At 41.9% G+C, this 22,730-nt stretch overlaps 2 protein-coding genes across 3 annotated transcripts in view; one reads left to right on the top strand and one right to left on the bottom strand.

Annotated features, from left to right (window-relative positions):
- The window catches only part of GTF3A (general transcription factor IIIA), a 13,360-nt gene extending 5,376 nt beyond the window's left edge, over positions 1-7,984 (top strand). Inside the window, exons 3-9 of the mRNA XM_012471057.2 lie at positions 1,292-1,388; positions 1,981-2,069; positions 4,185-4,258; positions 5,487-5,567; positions 6,146-6,375; positions 7,417-7,476; positions 7,710-7,984. Coding sequence (XP_012326480.1) covers positions 1,292-1,388; positions 1,981-2,069; positions 4,185-4,258; positions 5,487-5,567; positions 6,146-6,375; positions 7,417-7,476; positions 7,710-7,874 — 796 coding nt within the window. The 3' untranslated portion in view covers positions 7,875-7,984. The remainder of the gene's footprint in view (positions 1-1,291; positions 1,389-1,980; positions 2,070-4,184; positions 4,259-5,486; positions 5,568-6,145; positions 6,376-7,416; positions 7,477-7,709) is intronic.
- On the bottom strand, positions 1,385-22,730 carry MTIF3 (mitochondrial translational initiation factor 3). Of its 2 annotated transcripts, none has more exons than XM_021676216.2 (5): positions 22,641-22,730; positions 16,861-16,928; positions 12,190-12,650; positions 9,394-9,551; positions 1,385-8,182 (listed from the first exon to the last, which is right to left on the bottom strand). In XM_021676216.2, exons 3-5 carry the CDS (start codon positions 12,647-12,649, stop codon positions 7,958-7,960), a joined length of 843 nt encoding a protein of 280 aa, XP_021531891.2. In that variant the 5' UTR covers position 12,650; positions 16,861-16,928; positions 22,641-22,730; the 3' UTR covers positions 1,385-7,957. The 2 variants fall into 2 exon arrangements, with proteins under 2 accessions (XP_021531891.2, XP_012326501.3); XM_012471078.3 differs by lacking the exon at positions 22,641-22,730 and adding an exon at positions 21,900-22,178.

Genomic DNA, 22,730 nt, shown 5'->3' with positions numbered 1-22,730 from the left:
TGCTTGACTTGTAGACATGAAATTGTGGTCCAACTGTGCTAACTAACCAGCCCCCTCTCCGAGTGTACTGGGGCCTCTCCCGCCCGTTTGGTTCCTGTCAGGACCCTTCTGGCCTGTCCTCCTGCCCTATACTCAGTTGGGTTAGATGCCTGTGTCAGGTTCAGAGTAAAGAATGGCAGGAAACCCGACACAAGAGACACTTAAACAAGATGGGCTCTTTGTCATGTGTGACTGAAATGCAGAAATACAGAAGCAGGGGCTCTGGGGCCCCTTCTGATTGGTCTCTGCCATCCTCATCTTGGGCTTCAACCTCACTGTGATGCCTGTTAGTGTCCAGCTGTTGCATAAGCATGCCACTGGCAGGAAGGAGGAAAGGGCATAAGAGGCATGCCCCCTTATTTAGAGACTTTGTGGGGGTTGAGCAGGATGGGCTGGACTTAGACATAAGCCACCCTAATTGCAGGGGAGGCCAGAGAGTGCTCTTTCTGTTGGCCACCTGCCCAGTTAACACTCAGCACTCTGTCCCTGCAGTTAGGGGGGTTTCTAGGGTTTCTGCCACAGCACCCCTCCCGTGTGTGGGCCTCTGTGCCGTACCTCCCATGGGCACTGCTGGCTTGTCTGTCTCTGCTTGGCCCTAGGAATGGGACAGTGCTTGCCTCAAGGTTAAAGAAGTCCTGGTAAAAGAAGTCCTGCTTCATCCCTCAGGCCTACCGAGGCTTATCCCAAGAGGCACAGATTTTCTTTTGAAAAACAAAAAAGGCTTCCCAAAGGATTTAGATCATTCAAGCCAAGATGACAAGATAAGGGAACCTAGAAAGGCTTGCTGATAAGCCAGGGAGCATAATGGTTATGGTTCTGCTCCAAGTATCTGTTTTACCTCTAATGATAAGCGAAGACAAGATTTTTTTGAGGTCTTTCTAGAAATGTAGTTTATAATGACATCTCAAACAGCATTAAGGTATTCTAAGCTGAAAATAATTTATCTTAAGCATGATTTAAGCCTAGTGTAGGCTTTTTGGGACTAGTGTATCTCACCTTCCTTTCTTCTCAGTGTATGAAGGATGCCTGATGTAGTGTGTATAATTTCAGAATCCTGTATGAAAAAGCAATGTAGTCATCAGGTTGAGAGGTCTATGTGGTATGGCTTCACACTTTGGAATTCGCTAAAGACTATTTTATAGTATTAATATTCTTTGGAATAATTGGCTTTTATAAAGTAGGAGGATATATATGTCTTAAAACTTCTTTTCCCTTGCTTCATTAATATTTTGCTTTATACAACTTCTTACAGTTGTACAGCTAATGGCTGTGATCAAAAATTCAACACAAAATCAAACTTGAAGAAACATTTTGAACGCAAACATGAAAATCAACAAAAACAATATGTGGTAAGTATGATGATTTTATATGCTTAAATTTTTTGAGTATTTTTACACTTATTGCCTATGTTTCTGACATTTTCAGCCAGGTGCGGTGGCTCAAGCCTATAATCCTAGCTACTTGGGAGGCTGAGGTGGGAGGATTGCTTGAGGCCAGGAATTCAAGACCAGCCTGGGAAACATAGTGAAATGCTATCTCTGAAAAACAAAAACAAACAGAAGAAAAACAAAAAATTTTTGGGTAACACAGAGAGAGAGACGCTGTGAAACATAAAAGTGAAAACATTTTCATCAGCTAAATTTTGTCTGTCAAATATCTGAATTTACTTAATGCTTTCATAATGATAAAGGTTTTATTTTGGAAGCAAACATTGTGCAAACTAAAGTATATTGGGAGACTATTCCAAGTGAAACAATTTTGCTTTTTCAAATGTCACATGACTCTTCAAACCTTCTTAAGATAAAGCAGAATGTTACAGTAACAAAATGGGTAAAAGTAGCAATTATATAATCGCCAAAATAATTTTATCTTTAGGATTCTGTAATGAACTGTTGATTTTTTTGACTTTCCATAAAACTAACAAGCCTTTATAATTAACAGTGCCATTTTGAAGGTTGTAAGAAGACCTTTAAGAAACATCAGCAGCTGAAAATCCATCAGTGCCAGCATACCAGTGAACCTCTATTCAAGTAGGTACTTCATGTGGCTAAAAATCCCTTGGATTCTAGGTGTGAATAAGATTGAAATGCAGGGGTGGTGTTGCGCGTTGTTTCATGTTTGTTAGCCATTTGTATGCCTTTTGAGAAATGTCTGTTCATGTCCTTTGCTGGCTTTTTGATGAGATTTTTTTCTTTCTGAGTTCCCTGTAGATTCTGGATATACATTCTTTATTGGATGCATAATGTGCAAATATTTTCTCCTACTCTGTGGGTTGTCTGTTTACTCTGCTGATTATTTCTTTTGCTGTGCAGAAGCTTTTTAGTTTAATTATGTCCCATTTATTTATTTCTGATTTTGCTGCATTTGCTTTCAGGGTCTAAGTAAGAATTCTTTGCCTAGGCTGATGTCCAGAAGAGTTTTTGCAATGTTACCTTCTCGAATTTTTATGGTTTTAGGTCATAGACTTAATTTGAGTTGATTTTTATATAAGGTGAGAGATAGGGATCCAGTTTTTCTAGCACCATTTATTGAATAGGGTGTCCTTTCCCCAATTTATGTTTTTGTATGCTTTGTTGAAGATCATTTGGCTGTAATTTTTGGGTTTTATTTCTGGGTTTTCTATTCTGTTCCATTGGTCTAAGTGGCTATTTTTATACCAGTACTGCCCTGTTTTGGTAACTGTAGTCTTATAGTATAATTTGAAGTCTGGTCAAAGGAAGTCACTATATGAAAAAGACATGCACACACGTTTATAGCAGCACAGTTCACAATTGCAAAAATATGGAGCCAACCTAAGTGCCCATCGACCAATGAGTAGATAAAATGTGGTATAGATACACCATGGAACACTACACAGCCATAAAAGGGACTGAAATGATGTCTTTTGCAGCAGCTGGGACGGAGCTGGAGGGCATTAGTCTCAGTAAAGTAACTCAGGAATGGAAAACCAAATACCATAGTTTTCACTTAAAAGTGGGAACTAAGCTATGAGGACAAAAAGACATACAGAGTGATTTAATGCACTTTGGGGACTTGGGGTGGGGAGGTTGGGGAGGGTGAGGGATGAAAGACTACATATTGGCTACAGTGTATGTATGCTGCTTGCGTGACTGGTGCACTAAGATCACAGCGCCACTATAGAATTCATCCATGTAATGAGAAAACATTTGTGTCCCAAAAGCTATTGAAATTTTACCAACTGTGGACAAATGTTCTGAAAGCTTCCTACTCAACATTTTTCTGTTAATATGTACTGCGTATGCACATTTTTATATTGGGGACATTCTAAAGGTTTACTTTGCTCTAAAAGAAATATTTAATGAGTTTCAAAATAACTTGAGATTTTTCTGGTTGTGGTTAAGCTTAAAGGGAAGGCTGAGAAATTACTTAACTACTCAAATAGAGCCTGTTCAATTCTATGAAATGTCATGGAGACACTCATTATGCTTTTCCTATAGAACAAAACAAGTCATTGTGTTTCTCTGCAGTTAGAGAGGGTTTTTTGAGGAACGTGAGGGTGGCTAGACAAGCTGGGTAGACCTGCGAAAGGGCCAGCGGCTCTCTGCATGGCTCTGGCCGTCCCACACCTTCCGTTGGCTTGTGCAGGCTGCCCTGCGTCTTAGAGTTGCTGCAGTGACCCTGCCTGTCCTTGCTTGTGGGTCTGCTGCATCTTTCTTTGCTGCTGATGGTTTTAGCACAGAGGGGGCAGGTGCTTTTTATTGCTCACCAGAGGCAGATGCATCTACTGCTGTGCTCTCTTGCTCACCCCCTGTGCAGCATCATTAGGAAAGCTAGACACATGTGATTCAGAATGGCTTAGGGGGTTTCCTAAGCCAAGTCAGATAACCTCTTGAAGTATCTTTTTGTAGCTGTGAAAGCAGAGTATATTTTCAGAGGTTTAAAGCTGAAAACTGTTTAACTGGGTTAAAAATGGTAACGTGACTTTTCTCTCCAACAGTTTGTTTTGCCCTAAAGCTGGTCAAGTAACTTGAATCTCACCTGTGATTAGGTCTACATTTTAACACGGGTTTGGTTGTGGGAAGAGGCAAGACTTTGGTGGGAGAAACAGGACAAAGTACCATTGACCCTGAATGGAGTTCTCTGTGAAAACAGATTGGCTAATATCTCATGTGTTGCCAACGCAGGTGTACCCAGGAAGGATGTGGGAAACACTTTGCATCACCCAGCAAGCTGAAACGACATGCCAAGGCCCATGAGGGTGTGTACAGACAGCCTGGGTGTGCTCCTCTGAAGGGATGCCAAATCTGGGGTGCCTTTGAGTCTGTTCCATGATCACGCTGACAAGATGGGAACTCTGTGGGTGGGGGACACCATCCTGCTTATTGGGGTCTTACACTCTTGTCCAAAGAGGCAGTGTCTATGGCTGTTCTTTCACTACGTGTCATTGCTGTTCACAGGCACACGGTTCTGCGTTGCACTGACGAATGTGCTGGTGCTCCAGCCATGGCTTTGCTGCTTCTGTCATTTTTAACCTCTTCCGTTAATATTTACTGCCTGTGCCATTCGTTTTCTTGGTGGCCATTCACAAGGCTTGGATCATAGTGTGATGTTTTGAGAGCTATCAGATGTTATGTATCTCAAAACAAGACTTGATTACATTAACTACTTGAGTCTATTATCTGTTTCCTAAGGGATTTTTGCTAATCTGTATTTCAGTTTTCCATGTCATAGAATTTATAATTTTTTTTTAAAGAGGTCAGTAGCTAACAGTGAGAGGCAGCCTCATTGTTTTAGTTTTTAGTTGGGTGGAACTCAGCCTTGCTGTTGTAGACTTATTAATCCCATTTTAGTGCTTTGCACATATCCATTGTTGTTCAGTGTTTGCCTCTGGATCCTTCCAGTTTATCTTCTTCCTTAGCTGTACTCTGCTTTTTTAAAAAAATCTTTTTTTTTTTTTTTTGTATCAAGTTAAAATGTAATGTACCCTACTTTTTTGTGCAGTATGACACTTACAAGATGGCAAGACTAGAGGAAGCCAGAGGTGGGCATGGTAACTACGGAGAGTTGGTGTTGGTGGTGTGCCATGGACAAGGGACTGACCGCAGAGTGTTTGCTGAGGAAAACAGAAGCAAGGATAGAGCAGGCAAGGGAAGGGAAATGAGATGTGGAGATAGGAGGTTAGAGCAGCTGGGAGTCCATACACAGCCCACCCAGCTTCCTGAGAACACTTAGAGAGGGAAAGGCATCCTTCCTGTGAAGTCTGATTCACAGGAAGGTAAAATACTAAAGGGAAGCACCTTGCTGTGCAACTGTTTGGTTTTACTGTAACGTAAATCTTCTTTAGTTTTTATTTCTACCTTGAGAGGCAGAGTTGAATACTATTGGGAGGGGCATGGAAAATTATATAGACACCTAAGTTTCCTTTCTAGTTATGGTCAGTGTTTACACTGAGTATTTATAAGCAGTGCACCATTTTTTTTTAATAGGCTATGTATGTCAAAAAGGATGTTGCTTTGTGGCAAAAACATGGACAGAACTTCTGAAACATGTGAGAGAAACCCATAAAGGTAAGGCAGGCATGAATGGCAGGCATGGGGTAAATGTCTGTCCCCACAGAACTGATTTAATGCTTTTCAAGAGTGAAATGCTGTGCACTTTAAAGTAAAAGAGTTTCTGTATGATATTTTGTGAAGTGTTGGGTGTGACATTATTGGAAAAGTGAGTAGAGCTGTGCCAGGTCTTTGAGCCACCCCCACCATGCACAGTTAGCATGCTGGAGGCAGCGGCAGGTCTACAGTAAATAATCTCGGGAGGCACTACTGTTCTGTGGGACAGCCTGGGGAACAGTACCCTGCATACTGGAGGACAAGGAAGGACACTCTGGTCTACTTCATATTCCACCCGCTCGCAGTCACCTTGCTGAGACCCCTGCCTCTTTGCAAGTGAACAGTGACTGTGTGGAATTTAAGAACTTCAGAGAATTGAGGAAAACTTTCTAGGTGATAAAAACTGGGGTAGTTTCCCTGGGAATTTCTGATTTGTATATAGTGATCAGGTTTCAGGCACTGAATGTTACTTATGTGTTAATTTTTTCTAAATGGTAGTATCTGGGAAATTGGTGAAATTTGTCTGTCTATTCCACCAGAGGAAATACTATGTGAAATATGCCAGAAAACATTTAAACGCAAAGATTACCTTAAGCAACACATGAAAACTCATGCCCCAGAAAGGGATGTGTGTCGCTGTCCAAGAGAAGGCTGTGGAAGAACCTACACAACTGTGTTTAATCTCCAAAGCCATATCCTCTCCTTTCATGAGGAAAGGCGCCCTTTTGTATGTGAACATGCTGGCTGTGGCAGAACATTTGCAATGAAAGTAAGCACTCACCCTCACACTCGCGGTTCTATATGCTTTCACAACTCAGTTCCTGGGAGCCTCATATTCCAGCATGGGCTCTCTCTGGACACCTGCCACTCTTGCTTCCTCCGGGGTGGTTCTTAGGTCTGCAGAACAGCCAGGTTTGCCGAGGCCAGTGGCTCATACAGTGTGGCCCTGGACCAGGAGCATCAGCTGGGCACTTGCTGTAAGTGCACACTCACAGGGCCCTCTCGAGACCTGCTGAATCAGATGCTTAGGGGGTGGGGCCCAGGACTCTGTTTTTAACAAACCCTCTGGAGGATTCTTATACATTCTAAAAGAGAACCAGTGGCCTTAGTATCATGTTTATTATTGAGTGTGCTGATGTTTCGAGTGTCCTTTTGAACCACCATCACCTAGGGACTGAGAAGGGAAATGGGCTGCAGGGAGATGAGGGACCCAAGGTTGGGGATCTAGTCAGGTAAGAACCTGGCACTCAATAGAGGGGGCCTGTGCAGCTTTGCAGACTCTTGCAACTCTGGCTGGTTCTTACAGGTTCTTAGCATGCATTTTCATAATGACTGCAGAGGGAAATGAGGCTTGCTCAGTACAGGTCCAAACCACTAGAAAATAGCTGGGAGCTGCTGGTGGCTGGCATTACCATCAAAGCCACGTTGGCTGGAGCTCCCATTGGTGTTTATGAACATTATTTAGACAGATTCAGTTAAAAGAACCTCCTTCAGCTTGGAAGAGTTAACAGCTTTTCCCCCACTTATAAAAGAACTAAAAACTACTGGTGATTGGGACTGTGCAAATTCCTAACCTTGGTTCTTGGACAAGGTAATGATTTAAGTCCAGAATTTGAGGAAGAAGTCTTTCCTTAGCTCTGTTGGAGGGAGTTAGGTAGAGGTCAAATGCCTCAACAACACAGAAGAGAAAGGTTGATAGTTCATTTAAATAACTCATGGGGTTTCATATTAGTATTTCCTATTTTTAAGACATCAACATTTGATGTTTTAGAACATTGTTTTAAAAATATAACTTTCTCTTTCATTGTAGCAAAGTCTCACTAGGCATGCTGTTGTACATGATCCCGACAAGAAGAAAATGAACCTCAAAGTAAGTTGAAACTATAGGCAAGCTTTGTTTTCAAATGGAAATTGTTTAAAGTCAGATGCAGTCTGTCTGGACCTCGTTTTAGCTGCTTTACTGTGTGAGTCTGCACTACTGTTGAAGACTTTACTTCCTCATAAAGGAATGTTGTATACTATACCTGCTGGTGCATGTAACTGTTGTAAAGTTAGATAACTTTGAATTTGAATTCTAATTGTCTGTCTTCCTTATTCCCAAAGGTAAAAAAATCTCGTGAAAAACGGAGTTTGGCCTCTCGTCTCAGTGGATATATCCCTCCCAAAAGGAAACAAGAGCAAGGCTTATCTTTGTGTCAAAACGGAGAGTCACCCAACTGTGTGGAAGAAAAGGTGCTCTCGACAGTTGCAGTACTTACCCTCAGTTAAGAACCGCACTGCTTTGTTTAAAGGACTGTAGACCTTAAAACAGTGAGCTTAGTTACTTTCTCTCAGAAGCATATTTTTTTTTATTAAAATTGCTGATGCAGAATATCTGATTCCTTATCATTTCCGTGGTCTTTGTTCACAGTGTCTCTTTCCTGGATCTCTTGAGTTTCTTTATATGCCTTTTCTTCCTTTTTGCTCAAAGGACGAAGAACACACATTAAGGCTTTTCCTCCTTGAACAGCTTGTGGCTTAGATGAGAATGTAGCTATTCCAGGCATAGTCTGGAGTATTTGATGAAAAATATCCTCCTAAAAAAGGAAAACAGCCAAAGATTAATTTAAAATCAGAGGCTTTAGTGCTTTCTAGTGTTAACTGCTCGAACATTCACAAAAACCAGCACCCTTGAATTGCTGCTGTCAGTTAAGTGATTAGCTAATCAGTTGACTGAAATCTGTACAGTAACACCATGTAACTAAAGTGACATGCTGAATGATTCCTAATTTTAAATCTCTACTTTGTCATGGCACTAAGAGGCTACGTTTGGCCCAAACTACCCTCTCCCCCAAATAGGCAAAAAGCACTGGATTTGGGCATTGGCAAAATACCTCCTCATCCCCAAGGTGTCAGCCAAGCAGTTCCCAGCACTCTACTGCCCCTAACACAGAGTCGCTCTCAGTGACTGAAACAAATGGATACCTGGATTCCAGAAATTTTGAATCAGCTGGGCTGGGACCTACGCTTAAGTGACTCTACCATGGTGCTGGATTACTAAGGATATCCTTAGTTGGGTGAAAAGGTTATCTAACTTAAAAAAAAAAAAAAGCAAAGTAGGTATTCCATAAACTTCTGGGATTAGAAACTACACACTTTCTACAACAACAGTCTACATAATTAATGCCCCTCATAAGTATAAGAAGAAACAAAAGATCAATCTATAAAGTTTCTTTTTTTTTTGGAGATAGTCTGGCTCTGTCACCCAGGCTGGAGTGCAGTGGCACGATCTCGGCTCACTGCAGCCTCTGCCTCCTGCATTCAAGCAATCCTCCTGCCTTAGTCTCCTGAGCAGCTGATTATAGGTGCACACCACCTGCCCAGCTATTTTTGTATTTTTAGTAGAAACGGGGTTTCACCATGTTGGCCACACTGGTCTCCATCTTCTGACCTCATGATCCACCTGCCTCAGTCCCAAAGTGCTGGGATTACAGGTGTGCGGCACCGCGCCCAGCATATCAAATTTCTAATTTTCCTATTTAAGGGTTAGATATTCTACAATTTATAAAACAATAGTGTATTGCTTTTAAAGTATAAATAGAATGTTTTCATATGGCAAAATATGCTGTGATGGAAAATGTTACCTACACTATGCTTAATTTTGAAAAGCAAACTAGAAAGCTGTTAACATCACTGGGTGGAAGAATTACCAGTCACTTTGTCTTTAAATTTTTCACATTTTCTACAGTCATATTTTTAGATCAGAAGAACAAAAGTGCAAGCAGTGGCTTGTACCTTCTTTACTTACCCCTTTGTTTTCTGACTCGTCTACATTTTTCCCCTTTTTTATAGTAATCCGAACTTGGTGTTGCTTCTTAATCCACTGCTGAATGTGTTTAGTCTTTGTGTCCAAATCATTTTGTCCAATATTTGAAGAAAAAGTCAGTTCCTTCGTCAGGGTTGGTCCTGGTTTGAAACAGATAGGGTGCAAGGGCTACTGACTAGTCCACTGTGACCCCTGAACTTCCCAACATGCCCTTCAAAAAATCCTAGGCTGCCTCCTGACAGACTTCTCATCTGGCTTTCAGTTTCACAGACCAGTAAATGCCTTTTCAAATGGGGGAGAGAAACATAAAGGTACCAATTTTTACCTGCCGTGGAAGGGTGTTTAAAATCTGAAATGCTTCCATTTACTGTTAACCATTATTTGTTGAAAGAACACCAAAAGATGGTTGTTTAAAGGAGCAGGTTTGGCTTTATGGTACACTTAATATCCTTAGGTTTCAGCTGTGGGTTGGCATCTGGGAGTGCTCTCCCCACTCCTTGCTACTAAGGGGTCAGCCAGGCTGTTGGACACGGAAGGGTCCCTACATCCTGTGTTCATGCCCTCTGTCCCCAGAAATCCTGCCTACCGGAAAATTAGAAGCAACGGGCTACTCGGTAAAGGTGTTGGGACAATTGAGAAGTTTATAGATGACAAAAAGTTAGATCTCCCCAGATGTACTAATGGTCTACATTAGTAGGTGAAAAACACAACTTAAACAGAAGAAAAGACAGAATGGTCTGTGATATCAGGATAGGGGAAGGAATTAAAAAAAAAAAAAAGGCAAAAAAAACCAGTTGAAATCTAACTGAGATAAGGTTTTTTGCATCATGTACAACAGAGAACCCTATAAATCAGGAATAAAAATAAACCATCTAAGTAGAAAAAGGAGTATAAGTAGGCAATTCACCGAAGGAAAAAAAGATAGTGAAATACACGTTAATTTCTCAAAATGACAAAAACTAGAGTCTGACAGTATGAGGGGAGGAGGTAGAGAAATTGCATACACTGCTGCTAGAGCAGTTTGATCCATTTAGGTTCACAGACCCTGAAGTATGCACCAGTGTTCATCATAAAGACTGGAGGCCAGGCACTTTGGGAGACTGAGGCAGGCAGATTGTCTTGAGCAAGATAGCAAGGCCCGTCTCTACAAAACATAAAAATCAGGCATGGTGGTGTGTGCCTGTGGTCCCAGCTGCATGGGAGGCTTACTGGATCCCAGGAGATGGAGGCTGCGGTGAGCCAAGATCACATCACTGCACTCCAGCCTGGGCAACAAAACGAGACCCTTTATTTATTTATTTATTTTTTTGAGACAGGGTCTCTCTCTGTCACCCAGGCTAAACTGCAGTGGCATGATCATAGTTCCTCACTGCAGCCTTGTCCTACCAGGCTCAAGTTTTATCCTCCCACCTCTGCCTCCCGAGTAGCTGGGACCACAGGTTTGCACCACCACACCTGGCTAATTTTTAAATTTTTTGTAGAGATGGGGATGGGGTTTTGCTATATTGCCCAGGCTGGTATTAAACTCCCGAGCTCAAGCCATCCACCTGCCTTGGCCTCCCAAAGTGCTGGGATTACAGGCATGAGCCACCATGCCCAGTGACTTTTTTTTTTTAAGTGACATAGTTTGATGTCGTTATCCTCCCTGGTCTCTTCTGAATATATATATTTTTTTGTTTTCCAGTCAATATCCTTGTTAAATGTGGTGTTACAAAACTGAACCATGGATAATGCACATAATATGATTTTCTGAAGGCACACAACCTCATGCAGTGCTGGGAGCAGTCATCTGATGCCTGTCCCCGTGTGCCATCCACTGAACTTTCATAATGATCAGCACTTTTTAGGAACCATGAAAAACATCTTTGCTTAATATCCAATTCATGTCTTCTGTGAGGCTTAAATGACAAGTGCCTTGTGAAGTGACTTGTCAAATATACAAATGCATGTTGCTACTGATACTGTAACAAAACGCTTTGGGATGGGAGATGTTCTGTGAATCACTTTAGAGTTTAAAAGGCACTTCCAGGCTGGGCACAGTGGCTCATGCCTGTAATCCCAGCACTTTGGGAGGCTGAGGCAGGCAGATCACTTGAGGCCAGGAGTTCGAGACCAGCCTGGCCAACATGGTGAAACCCTGCCTCTATTAAAAATACAAAAATTAGCTGGGCGTAGTGGCGAGCCACTGGGGAGGCTGAGGCAGGAGAATCTCTTGAGCCTGAGAAGAGGAGGTTGCAGTGAGCTGACATCACACCACTGCACTCCAGCCTGGGCGACATCTCAAAAAAATAAAAAGATTCTTTCAGATAATTCACCAAACACGTTCACTTTGGAGCTGAAGAAGGGGAAGAAAAACAAAAGGAGAAAGGTTAAATGAGTGGCCCAGCAGAAGGCAGAGGGCAGGGAACTTAAACGCTCCCCTCCTAATCTCATTCCATTTCACCCATCAGCTACTCTGCTTGCTGCGGCACTGGGAAAAGGCCACAGGACAGGAAAGAGTTCTCTTCACGTTGGTGTGTTCTGGTATCGCTCTCATTTTATATAGGTTTAAAGGGAAGAGACAATGGGGAGGGTATTATGGAAAAACAGGGAAAAAAGGGAACAGATTTAAGTGAAGAATGAAGGAGCAAACACATAGACACCGGGAACGGTGGTGGAATCGTGAATTTTCCAGTTTCTCATTTCCCTATTGTCACAGGCACCTTGACAAATGCTAGGATTTAAACTGCTGAATTGTAGCTCTTAAAGGATTCAGGGAGCCAACAGCAAAATACCTACCAGTTTTGGGGTTAGCCTTCCCCATCTCCCTCAGCCTCAGCCGTTCCTGGTGGATCTGCACTCCCGTCATGAGCTGGTACTCTGCAGGCTCCGTGCTGGCGTTCCTTTGAACCAGCCGCAGCTCTTGCTTCTCCATGAGTTTAATCACATCTGCTCGGTGCATGTTTCCCAAATCATTGCCCTTCTCATCAAATACGTGAATAATTCGCTGACTGATTTTTCTTCCAGTGTTACTAAACGCTGTGCCATTCTTTTTTTTACTTTTTCCTTCATTCTGGGTGTCTTCAGCGGTACTAAAGGCTTTTGCATGAACTAGGAAGGAGAATCTTGGGGCAGAAGCAATAGGGGTTGACTGTGCTGGTGCTGTCTTCTGCACAACGTGTTTACCAAAACATCTAATGCAACTCTTTTCAGACTTTACGGCTTGTAGTGTTAACCTCTTTAGAGAAAGAGCGGCCATCCTAACAAAGTAGTAAGAAGAGTTCATTAAAATTCAATCACTTATTCCCGTGGTCTGACACTGTGGTACATGGCAGGGCGTGTGTGAGGCTGTGGAGACTGTAATTGCAAGTGTGAGGGAAATGCTGCTCTCTGGACTTTCAGATCCACACACAAAAGTCTACACTGATAAAGTGGACTAGCACGTGACTCTGGCCAGACTAACTCATGGTGGTACTGTCCCCGAGACAAGTGGCTATTAGAGTAAAATGGATTTACATAGCATTTTGGTTTCACTTTTTTTTTTCTATACACATCATCTCATTTGACTATTTAGTTGACCTCTGAACAACTTGGGGCTTAGGGAAACACACCCCCTTGTGCAGCTGAAAATCTGTGTATAACTTCTGACTCCTCAAAAACTTACTAACAGCCTACTGTTGACTGAAAGCCTTACAAATAACATAAACAGTTGATTGACACATATTTTGTATGTATTATATACTGTATTCTTATAATAGAGGAAGTTAGAGAAAAGAAAATGTCATTAAGAAAATCATAAAGAAGAGAAAATACATTACTATTAAGTGAAAGTGGACAAAGGTCTTCATCCTTACTGTCTTCACATCAAATAGGCTGAGGAAGAGGAGCAGGAGGAGGGGTTGGTCTTGTCCTCTCAGTGGGTGGCACAGGTGGAGGAAAATTCACATGTACGTGAACCCCATGCAGTTCAAACGGGTGTTGTTCTAGGGCCAACTGTAATTTCTCATGCATCTTGTAGTGCCAACTCCAAAAGCGAATATCATCTTAGGGGTTTATTTATGAGGATGCAGTATGTAAAATGCTTGGTGATTCATAAATACCAATCGATAAACTTTTAATATAATTAACTGTTAACAATTTTTCAATATATCTGATGGTATACAGCAGATAGGAACACACTATGGGAAAGGGGCCTCTCCAGGAAGGAAGCCAGCCCACTGGAAGAATAACTGAGACTGTCAGAAAACACTGTGACATAAAGTGCTGACCGCATAAACTATAAAGATCATTCTCAAGGCAAGGCAGGTATTACTACCAAACGTTAACAGAGGCATGTATGGTGACCGTGGTTTTACTTCATGGTTCTAAGATTGAATTTGAAGCACTTACAAATGGCACATTAATGTTTGAACTGCATCTCTGTCCTTTCATTCATGCATTTGGTTAAATCTTAGAAGTACAGGCTTAAAGAGTGCTGAGAGGACCCATTCATCTCATCTAGGGCATGCTAGGAATCTAAATTAGAGAATCACCAACTCGGAGAGGTATGACTTGTCAAAGAGGAAATAGGAAAACAGAAGGTGTCTTCAGGGTGCTTCTCAAAGAATGGTCCCAGAACCTCCTGGGGTGTTTAAAACTGGAAATTCTCTCTCTGGTCCCTGGCTTTGATCCCACTGGGCTGTACAACCCACTGATCCCTCACCCCTCATGTTCAAGAGTGATATAAAAAAATATGGTAAATTAAATAGAAAGTGATGGACGTGCATATTCTTAACACCCTCCTTACCTAGCTTGGTAACACCCAGCACTCTAATTTATAGCTCTAGTGCCAGTCTCTTCTGAGTTCCAGACCCGTAGGGTAAGCTGCCTACCCAACATCTCCACTTAGATATGTAACAGTCATTGAGAGTTAACATGTCCAAAGTTCGATGCTTCATTTTCCATGTGAAACTTGCTCCTCCCTCAGTCTTCCCTGTCTCATATAATGGCAATACATTCTTCTGGCTGTTCAGGCCAAAAATACCAAAGTTATCCTTGACTCTTCATTTTCTCTCAGCAATCCATCTGCAAAACCTGCCGTTCAACCAGTGTAACCACTTCTCACTTTCTCCACTGCTATCATCCCACTCCCAAACCGCCGTGCATGCCACTCAACTGCATCACAGTAGACAGCTTCCTGACTGGTCTTCCTGCCTCTGCCCTCACGCCCTAGGGTTTATTACTGCCAGGGCACACAGAGAAATCCTTAAAAATGCGTAAGTCGGATCACGTTCCTCCTCTGCCCACAACCCCAAAACCCTCCCCTGGGTCCTATCTCACTCCAAGTAAAAGCCAAGCCCTCGTAATGACCTACCATGCCCTCTGTGACCTGGCCTGTGCCAACTGTGCTTCCTCTGGCTCACTCTGTTCTGGCTTCCTTGCTGTTCCTTGTAAACACTGAACTCTTCTGAACACGGACCCTCTTCTGAGTCCTTGCACCCAGAAGTTCTCTCTCCCTGCAACACTGTTCCCTCAGACAGCCTTTGGTTCATTTACCTCTTCTCTGCTCAAATGCTACCTACTCAGCAAGCCCTTCCCTGACCCCTCTACAAAACAGCACACCCCAACCTCAAACCCGTTACCTTGCCTGGCTCAGCATGTACTTGTCAAGTGAATCCACAGGCCAAAGGAAACAGCCAAGGAGCTATGGCGGGGCTGCTGGCATTGAACCTCTATGCCTTCGGATATGTCACACCCACCAATGCACACGAATGCCTACAAGCCACACCCCTCACATTTTTAGCTGGCATTTCAGATGCTCCCAGTCTTTGTGAGGATCTGTGGCCAGATGCTCCATCCAGAGTGTATGACATGCATTGATTTATGGTTATTACCCAGCTGGTGGCTCCAGCTGTAGTTGCTATAAAGGCTCTAAGGTGGGAGCAAACTGCTTTTAAGTCACCGAGACACTGTTTAATAAAACATCAGATCTTTTGTGAATGGTGGAAGCCGCCAAACCAAAAAAGAAGAAAAATCTGAAGAGATCAGAGAAGACTTTTTTTTTTCACTTATCATCAGAAAACTAGCAGCAGCATCCCGTCCCAAATTTCATTAGGTATTCTGCTAGTGGACTGTAAGTTCCTGCTTACAAGCCTGCTTTATAAACTTTATGTCTAGAATCAGTGTCGTTTCTTTCCAAAGTCTGTATTAGCAACAAGGATATAGAAGTTACTACGTGTAAAATCATGTTACTAAATAGATATATACAAATTATTTAAATTTTCTTGATGTATACAGTAGACAAAACAGTTCACTGCAATTAAGCTTTAACACTAACTCAATATTGGCTATCTTTTTCCCTTAGTAGTTATGAATAAAAGCTAAAGTGCCTTTAATAAATTATCAACATATTAAAATAAAAATATTTCAAAATGTAGGATTTTTTCAAACAAGCAAACAAAATAACTAGATACAGGAAAAGATGGGAAAAAAATTATAAAAATGCTGAAGTTGAAGGCAAAAGCAATTCTTTCCCCTATTTTTCCTAATTGCCAGTATTTCTCAATTTTTTTATAATGAGGAAGTATTATTTTTATACTTGAAAATATATTTTATTTATTTAAAAAATAAAGACTGTTTCAGAAAAATGATGTAGGTTTTTGAAAAAGCTTTAAAAACACTTTCCAAGAAGGAACCGAAGGAAAAGGAAAGAGTAGAAAAACACTGGAACTATATAATTTTTAATGTCTTTTGCCATTATTCAAATTTAAGCTTAAAGTTTTAAAAAGCTTCAAATGTTTCTGATGTATATAGCAGACAATGCAATTCACTGCAATTTAGCTTTAATAATAACTCAATACTGGCTTTAAATCAGCAAAACTGAAAATATATGTTTCTTCAAAATAGGCCCTTATAGATAAAAATATACACAAAATTAAAACAACCTGTAATATTAAATTTAAATTGCAGCTATCAACATGAATTCGTAATTTTAAAACTTTTTATTAGGAAACTTTTCAACCTTGTACAGAAAGAATTGGATAATAAACAGCATATGGTTTCATCTTTACCCCCTCAACTATCTCCCTCCCCAACATCCAGGAACTATTTCAAAGTCAATCCTACTTTTTCAGTAAATAGTATGTATCTCTAAGAGGTACTCTTTAATATTTTTGATAATCACAATAACATTATTCCAACTAATAACAGTTTCTTTATTTCGTCAACTATTTAGCTTTCAGATTTTCATGATGGTATTATGATTTTGTTTGTTTACATGTCATTTACAGTTTGGCAGCATGAAGAGACTCCCACTGGTCAATTCTGGTGTAATTTAAACATTAAGGCATAATTACTGTCATTCATTGCAACACTCTGAATATGCAAAAATCTATGAAAATGATAATTTGCCACAACTGCATGGGACTATTATCTTGATTCTTTACTTTGAAAATTGGTAATTAAATTTAAAAAACTGGGCATTTATACTACCTTTTTAGGAAGAACTGTAATCATCCCTTGTTGATGAGGAAAAGCTCTTCTTTAGAGGAGAATGACAGCTAATAAACACAAAAGAAAAGTAAAATGAATTAGAAAATCATGTCACACACGATGTCTCACACCTGTAATACCAGCACTTTGGGAAGCCAAGGTGAGAGGATCACTTAAGGCCAGGAGTTTGAGACCAGCCTTGGCCACATAGACCCAGTCTCTACAAAAAATAAATTAGCTAGGTGTGTTGATACGCAGCTGTACTCTCAGCTACTTGGGAGGCCGAGGAAAGAGGCTGACTTGAGCCCAGGAGGCTGAGGCTGCAGTGAGCTGTGATCGCACTACTGCACTCCAGTCTGGACAACAGAGCAAGACGCTGTTTTTGTTTTGTTTTTTAAAAGAAAGAAAATCACCATTTTTCCATCCTCAATGAAACCACTGATGCAGGCAGGGATGGATGCAAGAGAGCTGATGATGCCAAAGGGTCACCCACAGATTACTTTCAGACCGTAACAGAAAAGCTTATCTGCCGAGGAGACAGCTGTCTGTCATCCTAACCAAACATCAGATTCAGCATCTTCAACGATGGGACAACCTGCAATCCTTGCCACAACTCTGGATGGGAAGCCACCCAAAGTGCACAGCGCCTTCTATGAAGCAGCCTTGTCAAAAAGATATGACCTGAACCGGATGGAGGGTCAGGACCTGGCTTCCAGTTTCCAGGGGAAACAAGGGCCAGACTCAGAGGAACAAAGGAGAAGACGGCACAAGGAAACAAGCTTGTTCAATCCAGATGGGACCAGACAACTGGTTAGTGTCTAAAAAAGCCAAAACTACTGGGAATGAAAAGGGAAGGGGGAAGCTATTCTTAGTAAAAAAAATCAACAAGACATAATTATGCTGAAAAGGGAATGAGGAGAAAATCTGAATAGGGAATAGGTATTAGCTACTATTAGGGAAGTATTGTTAATTTTCCTTTTTTTTTTTTTTTTTTTTTTGAGACAGGGTCTCATTCTGTCATCCAGACTGGAGTGCACTGGGGTGACCTCGGCTCACCGCAACCTCTGCCTCCCAGGCTCAAGCGATTCTCCTGCCTCAGCCCCCCCAAGTAGCCAGGATTACAGGTATGCACCACTACTGCCTGGCTAATTTTTGTATTTTTAGTAGAGATGGGGTTTCACTGTGTTAGCCAGGCTTGTCTTGAACTCCTGACCTCAAACGATCCACCCTCCTCGGCCTCCCAAAGTGTTGTGGTTACAGGCATGAGCCACCGCACCCGCTTTCCTTAGGTGTGAAAATGAATTTCTTAAGAAACAAACATTGAAGTATTTAGGATAGTGTCATGACATCTGTCACTTACTTTGAAACCATTTAGCAGGAAACATAAACAATGCACTTACAGCAGCATTTGCTGAATCTAGGTTATAGTTATATGGGTGTTCAATACATTTTTAAAGAACAAATTAATAGTCTAGAGGGAGGAAGGGTTCACTAGTAATGCCAATGTAACTATTCTAGTCTATGTAAGTTCTAAATTTCACTGTAATTTAATACATTGGCATTCTGGCTTTGTACATAACTTTAAAAAAGTTCCCTTTATCAGTTTCAAGCCTATATCTAAGTGACTCATAAATAAGGAGCTTTACAAACTTTAAATTCTGACTTTTTTTTTTAATGCATATTGCCTTTATTTCTTCATTTAGTTTTCCTCAAACTCAAGTCTAAAAGTCTCATCATAAATGGTGATGGGGAGGATGGGAGGAGGGCTGGCATAAAAAAAGTATACATTAGGTACAATGTACATGATTTGGGTGATGGCACACCGAAATCTCAGAATTCACCACTACAGAATTTGTCCATGTAATGAAAAACCACTTGTATCCCAAAAGCTACTGAAATAAAAAATTTTGAAAAATACAATAGTGATGGTTTCAGTTTGAGGAAGAACTTGTACAATTTTTTGCTAGTGAACAGTTGAAAGTTAACCTGTGTACGCTGGGGCAGTGTTTCTCAGAAACCAGGGCCTATTGGCATCACCTGGAGATGCTTTTCAAAACACAGATGTTTCCTCTTCCTTATCCTGTTCAGAACCACTGGATTAGGACAAAAAAAAAAGATGAACTTTAAGAAAAAGAGTAAGAGTCGGGCGCAGTGGCTCACGCCTGTAATTCCAGCACTTTGGGAGGCTGAGGCGGGCAGATCACCTGAGGTTGGGAGTTTGAAACTAGGCTGACCAACATGGAGAAACCCCATCTCTACTAAAAATACAAAATTAGCTGGGCATGGTTGTACACGCCTGTAATCCCAGTCACTTGGGAGGCTGAAACAGGAGAATCACTTGAACCCAGGAGGTGGAGGTTGCAGTGAGCCAAGATTGTGCCATTGTACTTCAGCCTGGGCCACAAGAGCAAAACTCCATCTCAAAAAAAAAAAAAAAAGAAAAAGAGTAAGAAAAGAAAAGAAAACATTGTAATATAAGTGGGGTCAAGGGTAGTCTGAGCTAGGATGCCTGAGATTGCCCTTAACCTTTCAAGGTTGAAGAAAAATAGAAAGCCATGTTCTCTGATAAAAGTCTTTGATGCCTGTGAGGTAAACAACACGAGGCTGAAAGACCAGGAGACTAGCTCAAAATAGAAACGCTTAGGTTCTTATGACAATCCTGGTGCATTTGCTGCACTCTCACTCCCACCACTATACTCTCTGAGACATTCACATTATTCTAAAAGCCAATTATCTTAATGTCAATTACTTAAAATACATAACTTTATAGTATGAGATATCCATTTTTAATTCAATGATTACTCAGACTTTATCTGAGTTTTGACACGTGCATATACCTTTGTAACCAAAACTCTTATTGACATGTAAAATATCACCATCATCCCATAAAGTCCCCTCTTGCCACTTCCAACTTGATCTCCATCACCAGGAGGCAACTATTTTTTTATTTTTTCCCCATCATAGCCTGTCCTAAGACTTCATACAAATGGAATCAAACACTAGCTACTCTTTGTTGTACAAGGCATCTCAGCATCATGTTCCAAGATTCATCCACGTACGTGTATTACTTTGTTCCTTTTTGTTTCTAAGAAGTGTCCTCCAAGTATAAGAATATACTGCAGTTTTTAAATCTAGTTTTCTGTTAATGAACGCCTAGGCTGCTCCCATTTTTTTGGCTCTTATGAATAGCTGCTGTGAACATTCTTGTATCAAAAAAAAAAAAAGACAATGATTACTGCTCCAAAGGACAGCTGTAGTCCCTGTATGATTCATTATTTTGCATTCTACCGGAAGTACTGATAAAGTATTTGAAAGGAAACTTCCTGGAACATGATTTAAATATGTGGTTTAGCAGATATACTCATTGGGGATGGGTGGGTCGGCAGTCTTGTCCTATAAGAAATTAAATCACTTGCATGCATTTGAAATCATGTGGACTTGAAGTGACGAAAACAACTTCTATTATTTGTTCACTCACTGCTTTTCTCATATACCTGATATTCACAAGCTCGTAACTGTTATCTGTTCTTTCCTGGGAGGTTGGATCAAAGTTGCATAGATTCTAGTGGATTATATATTTGTGAAATTAATTTTGCCAATTCCTATGACCCTAAGAACTCTTTTACACATCCCAAAGGAGTTTCATAAAGTCCTTGCTTCTGCCTGCAAACTGTCCTGCTTGCCCCATTCTAGCCTGATTAGCAGAGTCTTAATTCCAGAGGACCTGCACTATCATTACTAGGTCTTCATGCTGCCCTCCCTTGGCTCCGGTTTTGCTCTTCCATAGGGAAAACAAAGTACTCTCCATAATGAGGCTGAGCTGTTCAAGTGCTAGAACTCCCATTTACAACACTGGAAAAAGCTAACATATATCTTTGGCCAACTATTTAACCATCTTTCTTCAGCTATTAAATTGAAATAATAATCATCTTGAATATGTTTTTAAAAAGCTTTTAAAACCAGAGCTAAAGACTCAGACTCAGTATTAAAAGTTGGACTTATGGCCAGGCGCGGTAGCTCACGCCTGTAATCCCAGCATTTTGGGGGGTGCTGAGGAGGGCAGACCACTTGAGGTCAAGAGTTCAAGACCAGCCTGGCTAACATGGTGAAATCCCATCTCTACTAAAAATACAAAAAAATTAGCCAGGTGTGGTCGAGAGAGCCTGTAATCCCAGCTACTTAGGAGGCTGAGGAAGGAGAATCACTTGAAGCTGGGAGGCAGAGGTTGCAGTGAGCTGAGATCATACCACTGCACTCCAGCCTAGGCAACAGGGTGAGACTCTCAAAAAATAAAAATAAATAAATAAACTGACTTACTTTCCTATGTTAATCCTATGTTAGTCCTCTTCCAGAACTCCCTATCTTAGTGATGGGATCACTACCCATCCAGAATCTCCAGTCACCTCCAAGAAGACGCCTTTGACGCCTCCACTCTCCTTCACTTTCATAGTCAACCCAACACTAAGCCTCATTGACTTCATTTCCTAAACCCCATTCAAATCCATCCAGTTCTCTCCACATGCACCGTCACCACCCTCAGTTTAAAACACCCATCACCTTGTTTGCATTCCTGCCAGTCTCTTAACTCGGCTTGAGCCCTGGCAACCAGTTCCCACTGCACTGCGGTCACTACACCCAGGACCCTCCTCGCCTTAAATAAAACTGCCCTCGAGATTAAAGATCTACACCTTCACCAGGCCAAAAGGCCCTTGCCACCTCTCCAGCTTCTCCTTTATGCCTAGGTCACACTGGCCACTGGGTTCTAGAAACAAAGTACTCTTGTCCTTGGTTTAGAAAACACCAGATGAATGCCTAGCGCATTCTTCTGATTACCTCCCACATTAAGCCAGGTCTCCCATCCCTCACCCAGTTTACTGAGCTTAACATTGAATGCTTCTATAGTCCAGTTTATCTTTCCTTTAAAACATTCATTACAATTATAGTTTTGTGATAATCTTAGTACTACTGCTCTCCACCACTAGACGGTAAACTCTAAGAAGCAAGGAAAAAAACTGACTTAATTCATTATTGTCTTGTACCTGGCACAATAACTAGTAGTCGATTTTCCAGATTCTTCCCTTCACCCTCCACTTTTCTTTGACTTAGGTCTTTCATAACATACTTGGAGCTGAGACTTCTCAGTAAGAGAACTTAGTTTACTTCGTTCAGAGTCTTAAGCCACAGAGCCTACTAAATGATAAATGAGAAAAAAAAATCCCAGTCACTTCGCGACCTTCTCCACTAAGGAAGTCTCCTCCCGCAGCAGCAGGCAGAAAGAATAATGCGTTTGTCCAGCCTTTCCTGCGCAGGCGCCTTTCTCCCGGCTTGCTCTGCCCTAGCGGTGCCCGGCAGTAAAGGGCAGGAGTGCTTCCGGGAGCAGCTGATCGGGTCGTGGGTAACAGCGGCAGCCACGCCCACAAGAAGGCGACCAGCAGCGCGTCCGGGCCTGAGGCGGGACGTAGGGACGTACTGCGTGCGTGCGTGCGCGCGCGAAAGTGAGCCGGCAAGGTGGGATGGAAAGAGGAGAGTTTAGCAGGGCCACCGCCGACTCTAGGTCCAGCAACCTGGGAAGTTTGCCCAGCGGCTTCATTGAAAATGGCTTTATAACCCGGCAGAACCCTTCGACTCCGCAGCAGGACCTGCGGGGCCTCTCCGCCATTGGTGGCGAAGGGACGGGGTGGCCCTGACCTTCCAGATGTCCTTACAGGCGCGCCCTCCAACACCACGTCCTCCCAGTGCCGGTCCGCGCACCACTCTGCGCGCCTCACATTTAGCATTACCTGTGCCGGGGCAAGTGATTGGTACACTCTGGCGGGAGCAAGTAAAGCGGCTCCTCCGTGATACCCCGTCGCTCACCGTAGTGGGTGGGG

Source organism: Aotus nancymaae, unplaced genomic scaffold (genome assembly GCF_030222135.1).
Source record: "Aotus nancymaae isolate 86718 unplaced genomic scaffold, 86718_ANA_hifiasm-v0.15.2.pri h1tg000009l, whole genome shotgun sequence".
NCBI classification, from domain to species: domain Eukaryota; kingdom Metazoa; phylum Chordata; class Mammalia; order Primates; family Aotidae; genus Aotus; species Aotus nancymaae.
Note: the sequence above shows the minus strand (reverse complement) of the source record. Positions and strands in the feature narration are given on the sequence as shown.